The 16,936-nt window shown below is 38.6% G+C and overlaps 1 protein-coding gene across 2 annotated transcripts in view; it reads right to left on the minus strand.

The window, feature by feature from the left end:
- The window catches only part of LUZP2 (leucine zipper protein 2), a 139,196-nt gene extending 123,265 nt beyond the window's left edge, over positions 1 to 15,931 (minus strand). Inside the window, exon 1 of one of the 2 annotated variants that reach the window (XM_032691570.1) lies at positions 15,607 to 15,931. In XM_032691570.1, the coding sequence (XP_032547461.1) occupies positions 15,607 to 15,668 (62 nt within the window). In that variant the 5' untranslated portion in view covers positions 15,669 to 15,931. Of the gene's footprint in view, positions 1 to 7,429; positions 7,459 to 15,606 lie in introns of those variants that run through there. The other variant, XM_032691571.1, reaches the window with a different exon arrangement.
- Positions 15,932 to 16,936: the final 1,005 nt, after the last annotated feature.

The following is a 16,936-nucleotide window of genomic DNA, read 5'->3' on the forward strand; positions in this document are numbered from 1 at the left end:
TGATGCAATTTTTATTCTCAACAGCACTCTTTTTAACACATTTTTGCCCTGAAAATTACATGCTTAATCTAAAATGTCTCTAAATTCCATCTGATGAGTTGGATGATGTCACCACATGCGAATTGATGCAAAATTGCTTCCTTTGTAAAAAATATTTACCATGTTTTTTCATTAAACTCTTCCACAGCAACCTGCTACCGCTGAATTTCATCAGAAATTACATTTAATTGTACACTAGTGTTTTATAAAGGCACACACTATTAAACTATTTCAATCCACTGATTTAAACTGGAGGCTGCAGTATGAACTAGTGAACAGCCAAACATTTTGGATTGGTTACAAGAGTTGGGTGCCAGTCTTTTCTAGTTTTTACACCAGGCTGCAAGTCAGTATATGTCGTTATGGCTCAGCTTCCCATTGAATCTCCTAAAATAATATCTCAATAGAAAAAAAAAATCCTTAGGCCTGCAGGCAAAAAAAAAAAGAAGCTTTCTGTTTTGGAATGTAAATTAGCTGCTATTTCATGATCGCCTACTCCAGTGGAGTCAAATTATCAAAACTTGGAAAAGCTACAGACTGTTTTTTCAGTTAAAAAAAGCTCTGGTTACCCAAAGTTAAACATAACCCTGTAACATATATTATGATCCAAAGCTACAAATATTACACTATCTTGTGCATATATAAAATGACATTAAAAAAAAAAAGGATGAGGTAAGCAGTATACACGTCAGAAAGTTGCTCATCCTGTCAATCTAAAGTCTACCAATGGTCTTCAGGAAAAACGAAGGCAGTTGAAACTGTATTTCAGTTCTCTCCTATAATTCTTTCCAACTCAAAGGAAGCATCCCTTCAGGAATGTTGTTTTTAAGGAATAGCTAAATACTATATTCACACTACATTTTATACTCACAAAATAAAAGACTCTTTATTTTAATAAAAGTTTCTAAGTTGGTAATATCAATTTTTTTCCCCCAGTAGAGTAAGTTTTAACTGCCCAGTATTTAAAGGTTTAGTGGTCGAAGGCCGTGGTTTGTTTCTATTTTGCAAGTTTTTAGTTTCTATGACAGAAGTATTAACTTCAATGCATTCAGCCCTTCAAGAGGAAGGCCCATGAGAAGCACAAGATATCTGATTGTGCTTTCATCAGCTTTCATAACTGACCACCATTTAAAAAGCAAATAATTTTTGCCTAGTTTCACCTAGGCAGGCATACTTGGACATCACTGCCAGGTGTTGAAAATATCACGGAGTAACAGCTACCCCAAAATGAGGTTTTGTGTAGGTAGTTTTGATCCAAGATCCATTTAAAATGCAGCATCTTTCTGCTCCTCAGTTAACTCCTGCAGATTGTGTCTACCTCATATTTTGATTTCGGAAGGCAAGGACATGATTTTCTTTTTATTTGCTTCTAAATAACGGAACTTTTGATGTTTTGCTCTGTAAAAGTTTTGCTCGTTACCCTTCAAAGCACAGCCCTAATGAAACTGCTTAGATGATTCTGGCAGCATTTATCAAAAACCCCACATTTATAAAGGTCATTTCTTAAGGTCAGTTGAATAATCCAAGAAGAAAACAGGGATTCTTTCTCATCATGTTCCTCTCAGCATTTTTATGCTGGAGTCAATCATTTCCATCACACATTCTGCTCATCCAAAACCTTTATTCTTTATTCTCTTTCCATAAATTCCTTTGGAGAGAAAAATAGCATGACATTAAATGCTGTAAGAATAATAGGGATTCTAGTGCAGAATGATAAACTTAAGATCATCTGACAAACTGGACCACAGAAAAACAAAATTGTGGGTACAAGATCTAGTTCCACTGGGTCAGTTGTATTTGTGTGAGACTGATCCTGGGTTTAATTCCATCCAGACAATGCTCTATAGCAAAGACAAGTAAATTTCTGACCTAATAGTCTTCATACCATTTGCTGGAACAAACAGAAATGTGTTTCTACACGAATCTCCCTAAAGTTTTCAGGATAAATACTTGCTCCTACTGCCTCCACCGTCTTTACCACTGACTTAGTGCCAGGGAATATTACTGACAGCTTAATAATGTTCCTAGATTTTGAAAATACTTGAGGTAAACATAAAAAGCACCATGCACAAAAGTAGACTCAGCTAATACAGTTTACTTAGACAAGAACAGTCTACTCTTAGCACAGATACTCTCTGCTAGTGAAAGACAGTGAGAGATTAGAAACAGAGGTATTAGATATCATTACATTCCATATAAATATCTGATTTTCTCTTATCCACTGCCTGCTGCAGAAGAAATAGGCAATCTTTTTGAATTAGCTACGCAGGTGAGTAAGAAAGGTGTCAGGTATAGGCAATAAACTGATCCATATCACACCAAATGAATACAATCTGGAAGGGTGGAAAACTGCACATATTCCTGCCCAGTTTTATATGCAGCTGTTATCTCACAGGAGCTCGTTCAGTCTTGAAAAACAAGAGGTAACCTGAGATTATTTTTGGTGGTTGACGTTAAACGCTGGCTGTTCCCGTGCAGCTCAGCCTTCGAATGAAGTCTTAAATACCAATTTGGATCAAAGCGTTGAAAGCGCTAATTGAGCTGGCAAAGATACAATGCTCACAATTAAAAGATGTCTCCATTTGGTTGATGGCCAGATCTGTAGCTGGAATAAAGTTGCAGATGCCAGCTGATGATCAGAGCCAGCTCCTCTCCGAAACACAGCATTGCATTTCTTGCTTATTAATTGGAAGGGACTACCCTGACTCTGACATTACAATGCAGTCACTGACCTCAGAGAGTGGCCCTTAAACAGGAGCATTGTTTTCTTCTTTTCTTAGGGGCACAGATCCTGCCAAAATTTAAACATTAAAATATCCAGATTCAATTTGCAACAGAGACATCCTTCAACCACGATGTGCAGCTCTTCCTGTTGACATGCAACTGCCCAATTACTTACAGATACATCGGATTTTTTTTTTGACTTGCCTATTGAATTCTAGGAGAAATGGCCCTTGCCACAACTGCATTCTTCACTTTTGCACATTAGAAAGCACATTATCAAGGTGATCAGTACTAATCTGATGAGTGCTATGTTTTCACTGCTCATGTTATGCAGAGGGATAGCAACATCCTATGAACCACTCTCTGCAGAAAACATTAAGAAAAAACAAAGGAAAACAACTTTTAAAGCAAAGGCTTCAAATATTCAAGTAATAAACAAAAGAGTTGTTAAGGGTGTACCTGGGACACTACTACAAAACTACTATAACACCCAGCCAGTACCCATTAAGGGCAAACTTTTCATAAATGTCATTCAGAAAATAAAAAGAAAACCCGCAAACCTGAGAGAAGAATGTTTTTTATTTCCCACAATAAGATTGCCCTCAAAGAAATATAAAAGGAAGAGAAGTCAGAAAGTTTTGCATACCTGAGTGCCCTTCCATGTTTGGATGCCAGGAAGGTGGGGCAGTTAACTCCTGTACTCTTTGTCTAAACCGAAAACCATAAAATCGCTGAAGAACAATATCCTTCAGGATACCCAACACATCGAAAGTAAAAGATCACTTCCATAACACAAGTGACAAAAACTCTTATATTAAGAATGATCCTTGGACTAGTGCCAAGCAGAAAACCCAAATCAAATGAAGCAGGGGTGACCCTTACCATGTACAAAACCACCCATAACCGCTTTTCATGAAGGCAGGATTTCATCGTTTTTTCCCCTTAAATCAACTTTTAGATATTAATTCTCACAAAGGCTTTTGGAAGAAGAAAATAAAGGAAAGCAAACAGGAAAAGAAATCTTCCCATCTTTCTCCTCCACACAAATAATCTCAAGTCCAACACAGACCACATCATCTATTCCAAATTATGTCCACTGAAAACTGTGCTGCAAGCAACGAAATGATGGTAAAAGAGTGAACACTCCTCTTTCACATTATCACTGAGTGGGTAATGCTGGAAAGGAGCACAGTGGGTCATCCAGTCCAAGCTCCCAGCTCAAGCAGGGTCATCCTAGAGCACATTGGCCAGGACCAAATTCAGTGATTTCTTAATATGTCCAGTGAGGGAGACTCCACAACCTCTCTGAGCAATCTATTCCAGCGTGCAGTCACCTGCACAGTAAAGTTCTTCCTCATGTTCAGGTGAAACATAAAAGCTTTTGAGGTCTGAAAAGGCTGAGATCTTTCTCTAAAGCAGATTTGGAAGGTTACCTGCAATGTAAACTTTGAAAAAGTTTCAGAGCCAGTTAAGAAGAGGGACTTTGCAAAAGCACCCACTGTTTCCCATCCCTGGGGGAGTTATTTGGAACAACCTCAGGATGTGTCAGATGAGGTTACACTGACAGCCAGGTCACCAAGAAACACAAGCCAAGGTAATCAATCACTGAGTGAGCTTTTAACAGGACAACAATTGTTCAAGTTTCTCTCTTAGCAGTTCCATAATGACAGCCATCACCAACATAAATATAATATTCTGTTGAAACACAAGGAATCTACACAAAATTTATATATTTTCATACACTGGAGTGCAAGACTGTCCAACCAAAAGCGGAAGCTGGCAGAATAATTCCAGGTTAATGTATTTTCCAGAAACAATGCTTGTCTCCAGTATGATTTCTTGCATTTGAAGGAAGTACCAGGATATTAAAAAAAAACCAGCAGTGTTATCTGTAGAAATAATTTGGTATTTTTATCCGCAAAAAGTGTAACCAAATGTGATGCCTTAGCTGTCGAAAAAAAATTCAGCTGTTTTGAAATATTTCATTCTGTAGAAGCAGAAGTATGTATGTGTATACACATATATAGACATATATATTCAAGCCACTGAGAAAAGATAGCCAAAAATCAAATTTTCATACTTAATTACGTGTCTACAACTAGAAACCCTTCATACATAGGCACATACACTGTCCATATTTATGTATTTTCCCTTGAGCAAAAAGAGATGTTTTTACATTCAAAAAAAAAAAAAAACCACCAAAAACAAACCAACAAAACCACCAATGGAATTAGATACCACCTTGCAGTTTTTAATTTCTTTTTATGAGCATCCACAATGATGTTTTGGCATCTACTCCAGATAAGGAGACTTTCCCACAGCCGTTCCTCTTCATTAAATTAACAAGAATCAGGTAAGAGCCCTCTCCATCCTCATTACTGTTTGGTAAGTAATGAGCACTAAGATTTAGAGACACACAGAGATACACTATAAAACAGTGTTATCTGGAAGATTTACCCTTAAGTTAGCACTAGAACCTATGAGGTTTAAAGTAGCTGTAGCACAAGAGGATTCTGTTCTATTGCCCTAAATCTGAAGTGAAAGTGCTAGCTTTTTACTGCTTTCTTATCAGGAGACTTTGAAGCCATATTTTTAAAACAAGCTTTAAGCCTTTGTTTGAAAGAATTAAAGCTACACCAATACTATAATTTCTAAGTCCTGAGCAGTAACAAGGAGAGCCTAACCAGTCTCCTTCCCTCCAACACTTTCTCACTCACTACACATATAGCATTTTTGGTTTTTATCTTTGTTTAGAAAGAGCAGCATCCAGATGCAGTCAGCCCCTGGTAAGATACAGATAAATAGAGTATCTCTAGAATAACATCAATATTTCAACTTATTCATTCAGCGCATAACATCCCTTTTTATCTACCTCCTTCCAACAGATATCAAAATTAGCCTGTTTTCCCATCATCACCCCTTTGATATCTTATCTCATCCTATCACGTCTGAGAATGGCTCTGGCAACTTCTCCGTTCTGACTTTGTGAAGTGAAACTTCCCAGTAATTTCCTTGAAAATCGAGTGGTTGAGGGAATTGCTTGGATATGGATGTTTGTTTCCAGCCTAGTCGGCAACTGAATTTCTGAAAATACATCTACTTATTTCTCCAGATGGGTCCTTGCAAATATTCACAAGAATGAGTCTGCTACAGATATCGAATCTACAGCAGTGGCACAAGCTACCTTAAGGATCATTTTATTCTCTAGAACATGGAAAGATTTAAGGTAGATTAAATTATTCCATACTGATTCTTCCAAGATATTGTCAGATGTAAGCAAGGGTGACAAAAACTCCGTGTTCCTGTAATGGCTGCACGTTATTTGGAACAGTTTTCCATTACATATAAAAGTACCATTTTAACGTGTGACATAAGCAAGATTAAGCAACAAAGGAACATATGATATGGGTGAACGCTAAAATACATAAACCTGACTGCAATATCAACTTCTGTACATCACCTATTTGATGGGAATGGCTTCAGCCTTTGCAACTACATTTTATAAGCCATTGATGGGTGATTTGTCTATACAGAGGAAACATATTCTCCTTAAACCTTTAGTTCTGGTATGCATGTCCTATATTTCTTCCTAGCTATTTCAGAGGCTATTTAAATTTTGTCAGTTTAGGTACATATGAAACTAGCAATACCACGCACGGTGACATTAAAGCAGATGGAAATGCAAGTTTTTTTTCCGAGTCCATCTGAAGAAACTGATTATTATTTCTTTAAAACAGATCTTACTATTTAGCTTGCACGGCATTTTAATTCTTTCTGTGCCCAAGAACAGATAGCAATCTGCCCTTGAGCCAAAAGAGCTCCAGCTGAGTAGAAACTAGGGAAAGAACTAGGATATTTGAAACAGGAACAGAGGTGTGAGTTAAAGAAATAAAATATATTAAATGTCTGCTTTCATAAGCTTTCCTAAGCCAAATACAGCACACCTGTGTACACTGAAGAGCAGACAGTTGTTTTACAAGTAAATAAAAAAAGCAACTGCAGATTAGTCTCTATTCACTATCTGTGCACTTCAGGACAGTATTTTTTCACACATCATTCATATGTGAATGTAGAGATTTCACAGAAAACAGTATTTGAGACTGATTTTTCACCAAATTAAACAGCCAGGTTGCACTGGTTGCAACATTAAAGATGATTAATGAAGGAAACAGAAGGGGAGCAGCAATGCTATGGTGGGTTCTGACCCCCCCCCCCCATTGTCATTTAGGCACCATGGTTACAGATTAATTTCCCAAGCCTTACCATCTGCATTAAGCCAAATAACCTTATTCCTCAGCAGAGAATAAAACAAAGCAAGCTGCAAGCCTCGACTTTGTAAAAGAGACCAGGATGTCTTCCCAACCATCACAACTGTTTTGTACCCCCCCATACCCATCAGCACCTAAATAACAGTCTGCATTTCAAAGGCTATAGCTCTCGTTTCCATTTGGATTTTCAAAAGGTTAGTGCAGTCAACAGGCTGTTCCCTTCTGAAATTCAAAAAGTGTCAGATTTGACTTGTTCAGCTCGCTTAAAAGAAAATCCACTGCAGATTACAGGTATTAAGCCTCTCTAAAATATCTGGTCCCTTGGCAAACGGTTGGTTCCCCTCCCAGAAGGAGGAAGAAAACAAATCAAAACCAACAAAAAACTCAATAGTACCTAGTTGCAGAAGTGCATAAGCCAGGAGCCTCTGTATTCTCCACGGAATAGAGGGGTTGAAACACAGCAGGGCTGATGGGCTGTGCCAGTCACTGATAAGTAGTAAGAATACAATGGCTATTCTGGGCTTTGTGGCACAGAAAACAAGAATTAATTATCAGCTGATCGGTTTCAGCAAAGCAGCTCAAAGGTCAAGCTACTAAACACAGTTGTTTGATTTGCACCCTCACTGAACTTCAACCCCCCCCCCAAAAAAATATTTCTTAACAAAAAAAATGCTAAATGAAGCAGTAATAAAGTTGATTTTATTTCTCTGTTTTCAAGGGAGTGTCTCTCTTTGCACACATTTCATTATTCTGCCTCAGGAGGAGGAAACTTCCTCAACAATCTAATGACAGCCAGAGCACAGCACGGCTGCTTTTCAGTCTTTTCAGCTCAGTTTTCCCACACTTTTTTTTTTTGTTTGTTTTCTCTTCCACATTTCAGTAAAACCTCATTTTTCCCCTTGTTTAGCACCACAGGTAAGCCTGGAACAAACATATGGCTGCAAAAATCATTCAGACATGAAGAGGATGGCATTCATAAGGTGGGCACAGGGTATTGCTGGGCTTATTGTTACTCTCGGTTCACAAAGCAATTCTGAGGTACAAAGTTCAAGCTCCTACTCCTGTTTAGTCGTTCATATCAACAAAATCACACAGTCACCTGAAAAACTGTATCAATTATTGAGAATTCAACAGTACAAAGCATGAATAGACTATTTTGTTTACCACTTACAGCACCAAGTAATTTTTCTCCCCTCCCACTACCAGAACAAGTTTTATAAACACCCATAAAAACTACTGAAAATAAGTTCAAGTGTCATTTCACCACGGTGATATTACAGAGACTATCAACCCCCTATCAACCCCCGCTGGCCTGTTCTTGCACAGAAGGTGTTTTGATGCTCTCTAAGCAAGGGCAGAGCAACAAAGCCAGTAATGACACATCCCTCTGGGTAGAACTGTGGTGGCCTGGAAGTCTTTCATGTGGAGATGTTAGAAAGATGTTCTGCTGCAGCCCCACCTCCAACTAAAAGGGAAAGGTGTTAGTTTGCAATTAGATGTGACTCAGCAAATGCTCCCTCCGTTTTCTAAGGGCTGCAATTTGTCCGACAGTTGGTAAATGAGTTTTTCAACCAGCTTCCACTTTCCTAATGGGCAAACGGAAAGAAAACCCACCTATTTCCCACAAGGAAACTGTGACTATAAATCAATCAAATAGGATAATTCATAAATAACAGCAATAAGAATATGTAAATGGATGGGGAAAATAACACTTTTGGTAACATACACCAGTTGGCAGCAAACAAGTCTTATCTTCCTAAGACAGCATGTGGAGACAAAACACAACAGAATTTTTTCCATAGAAGCCATTAATCAATATTGACAAGTAAGATATTGAGAAATTCTGCCCACAGCATGTAAGATTCACATATTGATTTCTCTAATGGTTGACTGAAGTATTGTTTGTATCAACAAATGCAGCAGAAACTTAAGAGGGAACACTACTGAAAAAACTGCAAAGACAAAACACAATAAAAGTAAACATTGATAAACACAGGAATAATGTGAGGTAAGGGGTAAATGAGCAAGTAATAGCAGAAGAAGGAAAAGGAGAAAAACCCTATAATAGCACACAAAAACTGCTATTACATGCAGTGTCATATTTATTCTTCAGCATTTCTAAAAGGACTTGCCCTCCAAAGTGTTTGAAATAATACACCTTGCACAATATTAGGACTGAAGGATGGTATAAAAAAAGTCTTTATGCTTTCTGACAAACATATTACTTGACTTCCACGCAGAGAATATTTACAGTTCTGACTCTTTACAAGGCAGATGGCACATCCGTTGTGAAAAACTAGACAATGGAAAGAAACACTGCTTTTGACAAGTGGCATAAATGAGATTTCTTTGTCTGCAGAGTGGTACATCATAAGGATTACTATCTGTGAACAGTTTTCTATTAAATACAGAAAATAATACTGAACACACAATCTCACAGAAAAAGGGATCACAATTTTTGGTTAAGATATCCTTATATCCTGTCCTAACTATAAATTAATAAATGAGAAAGAAACAGGAAAGTGTCAGCATTCTAATTTTCCTAAACACAAAGAATACATTAAAATGTCAAAAGAAACTCCATGGCAAGTCTCCTGAGCAGAAATACATTATACATAGAATGACAAGCAGAATTCCAACTGATCTATTACATTTAGACTGAATTCTAGAGATCGTCAAGATTTATCTGAGATCACCTGGAACTTCAGGAATAAATATATTAACTGCAGATTAGATCAAATCTAAAATAAGTCTTTAGTGAAGGTTACAAAAGTTTTTATGGCATCCTTTCTTTCCCTCACTTCCTTTTTGTTTTTCCTTCTTCCTTTCACTTTCCAGACGTCAGAAACATAAGTGATAAAGTATCACAAACAAATTTTTTTTTAGTTTTCTGGCAAAAATTACCTCTTTTTTCCTGGATTTTTAATTTAGGTTGGTGATTTTAGACATAGGGAGCACCTTTAAATGTATTAGCCCAGCTAATAAAATAACATAGCAAGTGTCACACTTCCAAGGGTATCATTCATAACCAAATGTTAGTCCTAAAATAGCAGAAAATTCCATAAAAATTGAAACTTTTTAAAAATTAAAAACGAAAAACTTCCCCCCACCAAGACATACAGAGTAAAAAAAAAAAATAATTGTGGTTACTTTATTCAGGAGGAGAAGTAGAAGTAGCTCCTCCTGCCCACACATCTGGGTGTGGGGTTTTTGGGTTGGTTGGTTGGTTGACTGGCTTATCTGATGAGGGGTTTGTGTGTTTGGGGGTTTTGTTTGTTTGTTTATGGGAGGTTGCTAGGTTTTTGTTCTTTTTAAATATATCAAAACTTTCCTCTCAGAAGAAAACTCTTCTTTCACCAAGTAGCTTCTAGTTTGCTGCATTAGGCACTTGCTTATAAGTCATCAACATAAAACCATTAAGCCAAACACATTTCTTGAAAAAAATGGAGTTGCACCACTGGTTTAAGCAACCATTGTGCTTAAACACAGTCCACATCAAAAGCACATAGTTCTTCAGCTACAGTACACCACATATCTAAATACTACTTCTGTACCTCAAATATAAGTCCTTACAAGCCATTAACAAAACAAGCATCATCATCAGGCACATTGACAGAAATCAGAAAGCTTTCACAGCCCAGAAAACTCAGACAGCAAAAAGCGTGAATTCTAAGCAGGAGACAAATGATAGAGTTATTACCCTCCTGAAAGAATAAAATTAAGAACCTACAGTAAAAACACATGGTGTTTTCTGCTAAAGAAGCAGCCTACTAGCACTCTGCAGAGTTCATCCTCAGCCCCGGGGAAAAAAGAGGGACACTGCTGGACCTCGGCCTGAGCTCTCAGGAGCAAGAATAGCTCCTGGCTGCCTGCCAGGGACACTGTAACCATGGCGTGGTTACAGCCCAGAGCATCAGCACCCAGCCTCAGCCTCGTGCTTCCACTTCAAAGCCTAGGAAGGGGCAGAATTCCATCTACTCTCGTATCAGTGTAAATGAAAGACAGTCACTTTCAACACCTGATTATAGCCCAAAATGATCTTGAAAACCAGAAACAAGGATTTTCAACTTTCTCCCCCTCCACCCCAGCACAGTAACATCAAATATGTTTCTCTTTATCTTTCCTCAGGTCTCAGACTGAGTTCTTTACACACCTTTATCTGAAAGGAGGGAAAGATACTATTTTCACTTCCCTTAAAAAGTAATTACTTAAGGCAACAAATGCAGAGGAAATAGTCGACCTTGAAAATATATCTGAGGGGAAAAACCAAAACAAAACAATCATTTGTGTCAGGTTCTCAAGCTTAATAAGCAGATTCATTATACTTCTATCACTTCCAACAATAGACATACACCAGATATCTGTTGAAGGTAACACCCACACCTTCATTAAGCAACTTGAAATGAGCACAGTAGTTTTGTCCTGGCTACAAACCACAGAAGAAGCATTCTTCTGAAGCCTGGGAATTAGAGATTGCTTTGTAACATCAGGGGTACTAAGATTGACAGTGGAAAAGAGACCAGCAGCAGCTACTTCTCTACCATTAAAAAAAGTTCTGCCTTTTACAGCCCTGTTGTTTGTATATGCATTTAATGAGTTGCTGTAATGGAAATATTATTATTGTTATTAAAGTGCATCTTGTTGGGTTTATGGTCCTGTTCTCTGCTATTAAGCATTCTACTTCAATCAAATTATTCAGTGTCTTGTATCTTTGTCCTATTTCACATGTGGCCAGAAAGGAAGTACTGTCACAAAAAAAAAAAAAAAAAAAAAGAAAAAAAGAAAAAAGAAAAAAGAAAAGTTTATTCACATCAAGCTTCTTCTAAGAAGTCATATTTTTGTGATTTAAACAAAAAATTTTGGTATACAGCCTTTCAACAGTAACATTCAAGTAACACTCAGAAAACTTTCATTTTAGCTAAAAGTAGGGAAGCCTCATTAGACAAAATAATCTGGACCACCAATTTTAGTTTCTGATCCCAATGCCTGACTTCATGTAAGCATTCCCTTCTACAAATAGCTTTCCAGATAGATTGTTCAGGTGTCAGGGTCACAAAAGCACACAAATGGCCACAGAATCACACCCTGAGCCTGTTGCACCCTGTGTCCACTCCCTAAACTCATTCACTGAGACCGATTTCTGATGCTGTATGAAAAACCCATGCTGTCTCCAGCATAGTTTGAAAAAAATTAACATATATACAACTATCACAACTGCCAACACCAAAATGTCAAAGGAAATATAAAAGTGCACAGGAAACCACAAACTTCAGAATAGTTTTACGAAGCTAAATTCACCTTCAAAAATATTCCCCTTTACATTTTGAGAGACTGATTTCAGGGCAGTTATTTTTAGGTATTCCATCAAAACGTACATAGTTAACTGGACAGACAAATACACCTCAGTCTTAGTACCTCTTTTGCACTACAACCCACTGGAAATACGAGTTAGAGTTATCATTGTGTCTCAAAGCCACACCAAAATCCAGCTTAGGTAATACAGGAAAGATGGTTTATTTCAAAACCATGAACTTTCTGTAATTTTATAGGCATTGATTCATGCATATAATTTTATACCAAGCTTAGAAGTTACACACAGTAATGAAATAATAGTGACAGCTGTGCATTTTCCTCTTTTTAACAGTACTGTCAAATAAGAAAAGGCGACAGGTTGTGTTAACGTAGTTGAACTTATCAGTTCATATTTGTTTGCAATTAGACCTGAGGACGTGCACCACCACATGAGATCTTCCAAAACCATTACCACGACATAATGCATCACCCCATGACAAGGGACAAAAAACATCAGCTGTCCACCTCTGCAGCAAGTCCTGGGCTCACTGATTTCAGCACCAGTGTATGAAACAGAGCAAAAACTGTTATAAAAATAAATACTGTGGAAAACTTTCCATCTTGCAAGGCTGACGCTTTACCTTAGCTAAGCAATTTCACACAGCAGGACGTCGGACTTTGCTTTTTGCAAACACAACTAGTCCTGCAAATCTACTCTGTTAGGTCCAACCAGTGCATTAGTTGTACATTTACAAGTACTAACTGCCACAGACAGAGCTGCCTTCTGCTGGAGGAGATAATAATCCAGTAGATGGCACATCGATAGCACTGTATCATTTTTTAAACTTAAAGCATGTGCTGTTGAAAAATTACTCTGTGTTCTACACAGCCAGTTACAAACCAAGCTGAAGACAGTAATCCAGGACTTTTGTAAGTCTTCAACTGTACAGTAGAGTTTCAGTCTCCTTTTTAACAGGATAACCAATCTGGCATCAAAACTTCACTTTGCAACCCATTTTACACTTGGGTGGAATTCTAACTGGAATTTCTCTCATATTGATCATTTTCATCCCTCAATTACATAAGAACATAAATCATCACAGGCCACAAAACTGTACTCTTATCAAAGTGTTTCCACTCCTCAGAATCATAATTTTCATAATTAGTATTCACATGCCAACTTCAACTTCTTCATATTCTTTCCAACTATTTTTTGAAAGGTGAGGAGGAACCTGAATTTTTATTTTTTATTTTTTATTTTTTTTTACAGAATGAGCTACATTTCATTTTTCAGACCACTAATATTTGCTCATGAAGTTAAGGACCCACTTTTAGGGCTCTACAATAGATACCTTGATCTACAATAGATACCATGAATGTTCAAGCAGTTTTTTAAGTTTCCATAGATTGTGTCAGTGCAGGTTAATCTCCACTAGCTCATACAAGATACAAACCTACATCTGCAAAATCTGGTTTGGTGCTTCCTCTCCATCTTAACTTTTCTTCCAAGGATGCATCACTCTTTAATGAGCATAATAAAATTATTAATCTGAATTAATTCACACTTGATTGCTAGTGAAAGTTCCTTCAGACATCTCATTAAATCAGAAGAACTGAAGCACAATATATCACAATTTCCCTCTGAGTTTTATATTCCAAAGCGCATCAGCATGGTTCATATGGACCAGCACTGTAGAATCCCTAATCAGAAGGGATTTTTACCAAAAAAGTACCTCTCCTGTGCCCATAACAACCCCACTCTAAAGGAGGGAAGTAACTGAATAATTGAAATGATTTCCTGACCCGAGGAAGTGGCCTGAAGCTGAGCCAGGAGAGGTTTAGGTTGGATATTAGGAAAAGGTTGTTCATCCAGAGGGTGTTTGGGCACTGGAACAGGCTCCCCTGGGAAGTGGACACAGCATGAGTCCTGACAGAGCTCAAAAAGTGTTTGGACAAGGCTGTCAGGCACGTGGTGGAATTACTGGGTCTGTCCTGTGCAGGGCCAGGAGCTGGACTTCAATGATCCTTGTGGGTCCCTTCCAACTCTGTGATTCCAGGATTTCTCCCTGCATTCGGACTTTTTCCCACTCAGAGATTTTCAGTTATTATTTGCTGTGTATATAGAGAAATGAGCTCCTGCTGTCCCTTACTAGTGTGTAGCAGGCACACATTTTCCCCTTTTTTTCTTTTACATCTCAGTGAACAATTAAGCCTTAAAACATGAAGCTGCTTTGATGTTGAATTTACACAAAGAGACCAAGAATAAGGGGAAAAAAACTGCATTTCCCTGAAAAACGTACATGCATCTATCCTCTGAGAACATACTCATGGACTTACTGCTATTATTATGGACTTAATTACTGTCCTATATTCTAACACTGCAGAACAATACCACAGTCAAAATTTGGGCTTGATTTACTTATAAGGAGCTGGAAGTTGAGAAGTCTGAACTGAGAGTAGTGTCATAATAGATCTGCTCTGCACCCAACATTAACTTCCATCTGTGTACATCAAGACAATGGATAGAGTGTCTCAGCTTTATCTTTTCTTTGCTGAACATATTGTACCTACAAGATGGACAGTAATTATCTCTCAGCAGCTGAGCAGAACACACTATCTTATCAGAACACTGCATGGCCAGAGCAGGTGTTATTTTTAAGCTGAAATAGATTTGTTTGCATTTTCTTGTATTTGTTATACTTGCACAGAAAGGAATTCTTCTAGATTGCAGCAACTTTTTACACGTTACTGGCATTGAGATAACACTGTAACGCCTCACCTGCATTTCACAGTAAAAAAAAAACCCCAAACAAAACTCCCCAGGTCATGTTCAGATAGAGAATCCTAAACTGAGACAAGATTGTTCAAGTGTTTCTAATTTTTTACCCCCTGTAAGGGAAAACGTTAGCATGTTCTCAGTTTCAGCTGTCTGCCTTTCTTTCTAACGAAAGAGAGTCTATCTAGTTTTACTGTTCTATATGTTAAAGCTTATATTTGTCACTAGTCTTGTTACATCCCACAAGCTGTGGTCAAGTTACACGGGAGCATCTCTTTCTTGTCATTAAGAAAAAAAACAAAAAGCCTAAAACCACCAAGAGAACACTCAGTATCTTTCAGAGGATCGGGAGGGGGAATGGGACACATGAGAATCAGATGATCTCTGCTCTAAACTTAATACCCCAGTAAAAGCAGAAACCCGTGTTATTTCTCTTCAAAGCACTAAATCTGAAAAAAAGGCAAACAAAGCAGGAGCACCTTAAGGAAAATAGCTCTCGGTACTCACCTAGTGCCGAAGACCAGCGCAGCAAAGAGAGGCAGCAAATAATAGGCAGAGATGAATTTCATACTGGCGCTCCCCCGTTTGTTCCCTTCCTCGCACTGGTCCTCGCTCCGGCTCTGTCCCCGTCTCCTCCTCCCGCACTTCGCCTCGCCGGGGGAGCCGCCCCTCCCGCTGCGGGAGGGTCCTGCCTCCGCCAGCGCAAACCCAGCGCCAGCCGGGAGCGCCGAGCGGGATTTGAGCGCCGGGAATGGGATCACGAGGCAGAGCAGAGCCGCCGGCGGGCGGCGGCTCCAGCACGGGATGCGCCGGGATGCGCCAGGACGCGCCCCTTGGGGGCGGCCGGGCAGGGATTAGAACGGGGATGCCCGGGGCCTCCGCTCCGAGGGCACCGCGGGGCGCGGCCGAGAAATACCTCCTGCAAGTCCAAAAATAAAATAAAATAACTAAATAAAGAGAAACCTGCAACGAAAAATCCGCCGGTATTTTGCGGCTAGCGCCTTTGTGTGATGTGAATATAAACGAGACAGGTGATACAGAGAAAGGGAGCTGTTCCTAGTAGGTGTCAAGCCCCTGAGCAGCCTGTCACTGCACCCAGCCCAGGTGTCATTTCTGCAAAGTAGGAAACACACAGCTACTATTTCAATCAGGTGTTCATTCACCTTCATAGCAAATTAAAGGCAGCAGCGGAGGAAATAGCTTCCAAAATAGGACTTTGAAACGTTAATGTCATCTCTAAAGCCCTTCATCACCTGAAACAACCAGTTGGACCTTCGGAGAAATAAATACCCCTTTTCCTGCTTCCTGTGTTTGTATTCCACCTGATCTCAATCATTAGTTAAGTGAATCTGCATTGGTTAAAGATGCTTTCAGGATGTAGGTATTCCCTACCTCGACACAAGTGAAGTTCATCTGATGGTAAACCACATGAAAGTAAAATAATTAAACAAGAATCACCTGGCTATGCAATACCCAAAAAAGCCCCATCAAACAAACTTGTCTGCAAGTGAATGAAGGTGTGTTCGTTGCAAGAAAGAGTTCTGGTCACCTATGTGCTTGTGTGTCATATGAAATGCAATTTCCATAGTTTAACCTGGTGTGTCATTGCATTCAGCTACTTATTGAGGAGTAATTTTGGATTCCATCAAAGCAACCAGAAACTCACTGTTTGAAATGAATGGAAGACTTTAAAATTAGCATTGTCCTCTAACAAGATATTCACAGGGCAGACAAATAGAATTAATAAATTACCTTATTGGTTATATGCTTCAATAACAAACTGAGAGGGAAGGGAGAGAAAAGAAAAGAAGAAAAGGCAACATACACGGCCAAAGAA

The sequence above is a fragment of the Chiroxiphia lanceolata genome, chromosome 6 (assembly GCF_009829145.1).
Source record: "Chiroxiphia lanceolata isolate bChiLan1 chromosome 6, bChiLan1.pri, whole genome shotgun sequence".
Taxonomy (NCBI): domain Eukaryota; kingdom Metazoa; phylum Chordata; class Aves; order Passeriformes; family Pipridae; genus Chiroxiphia; species Chiroxiphia lanceolata.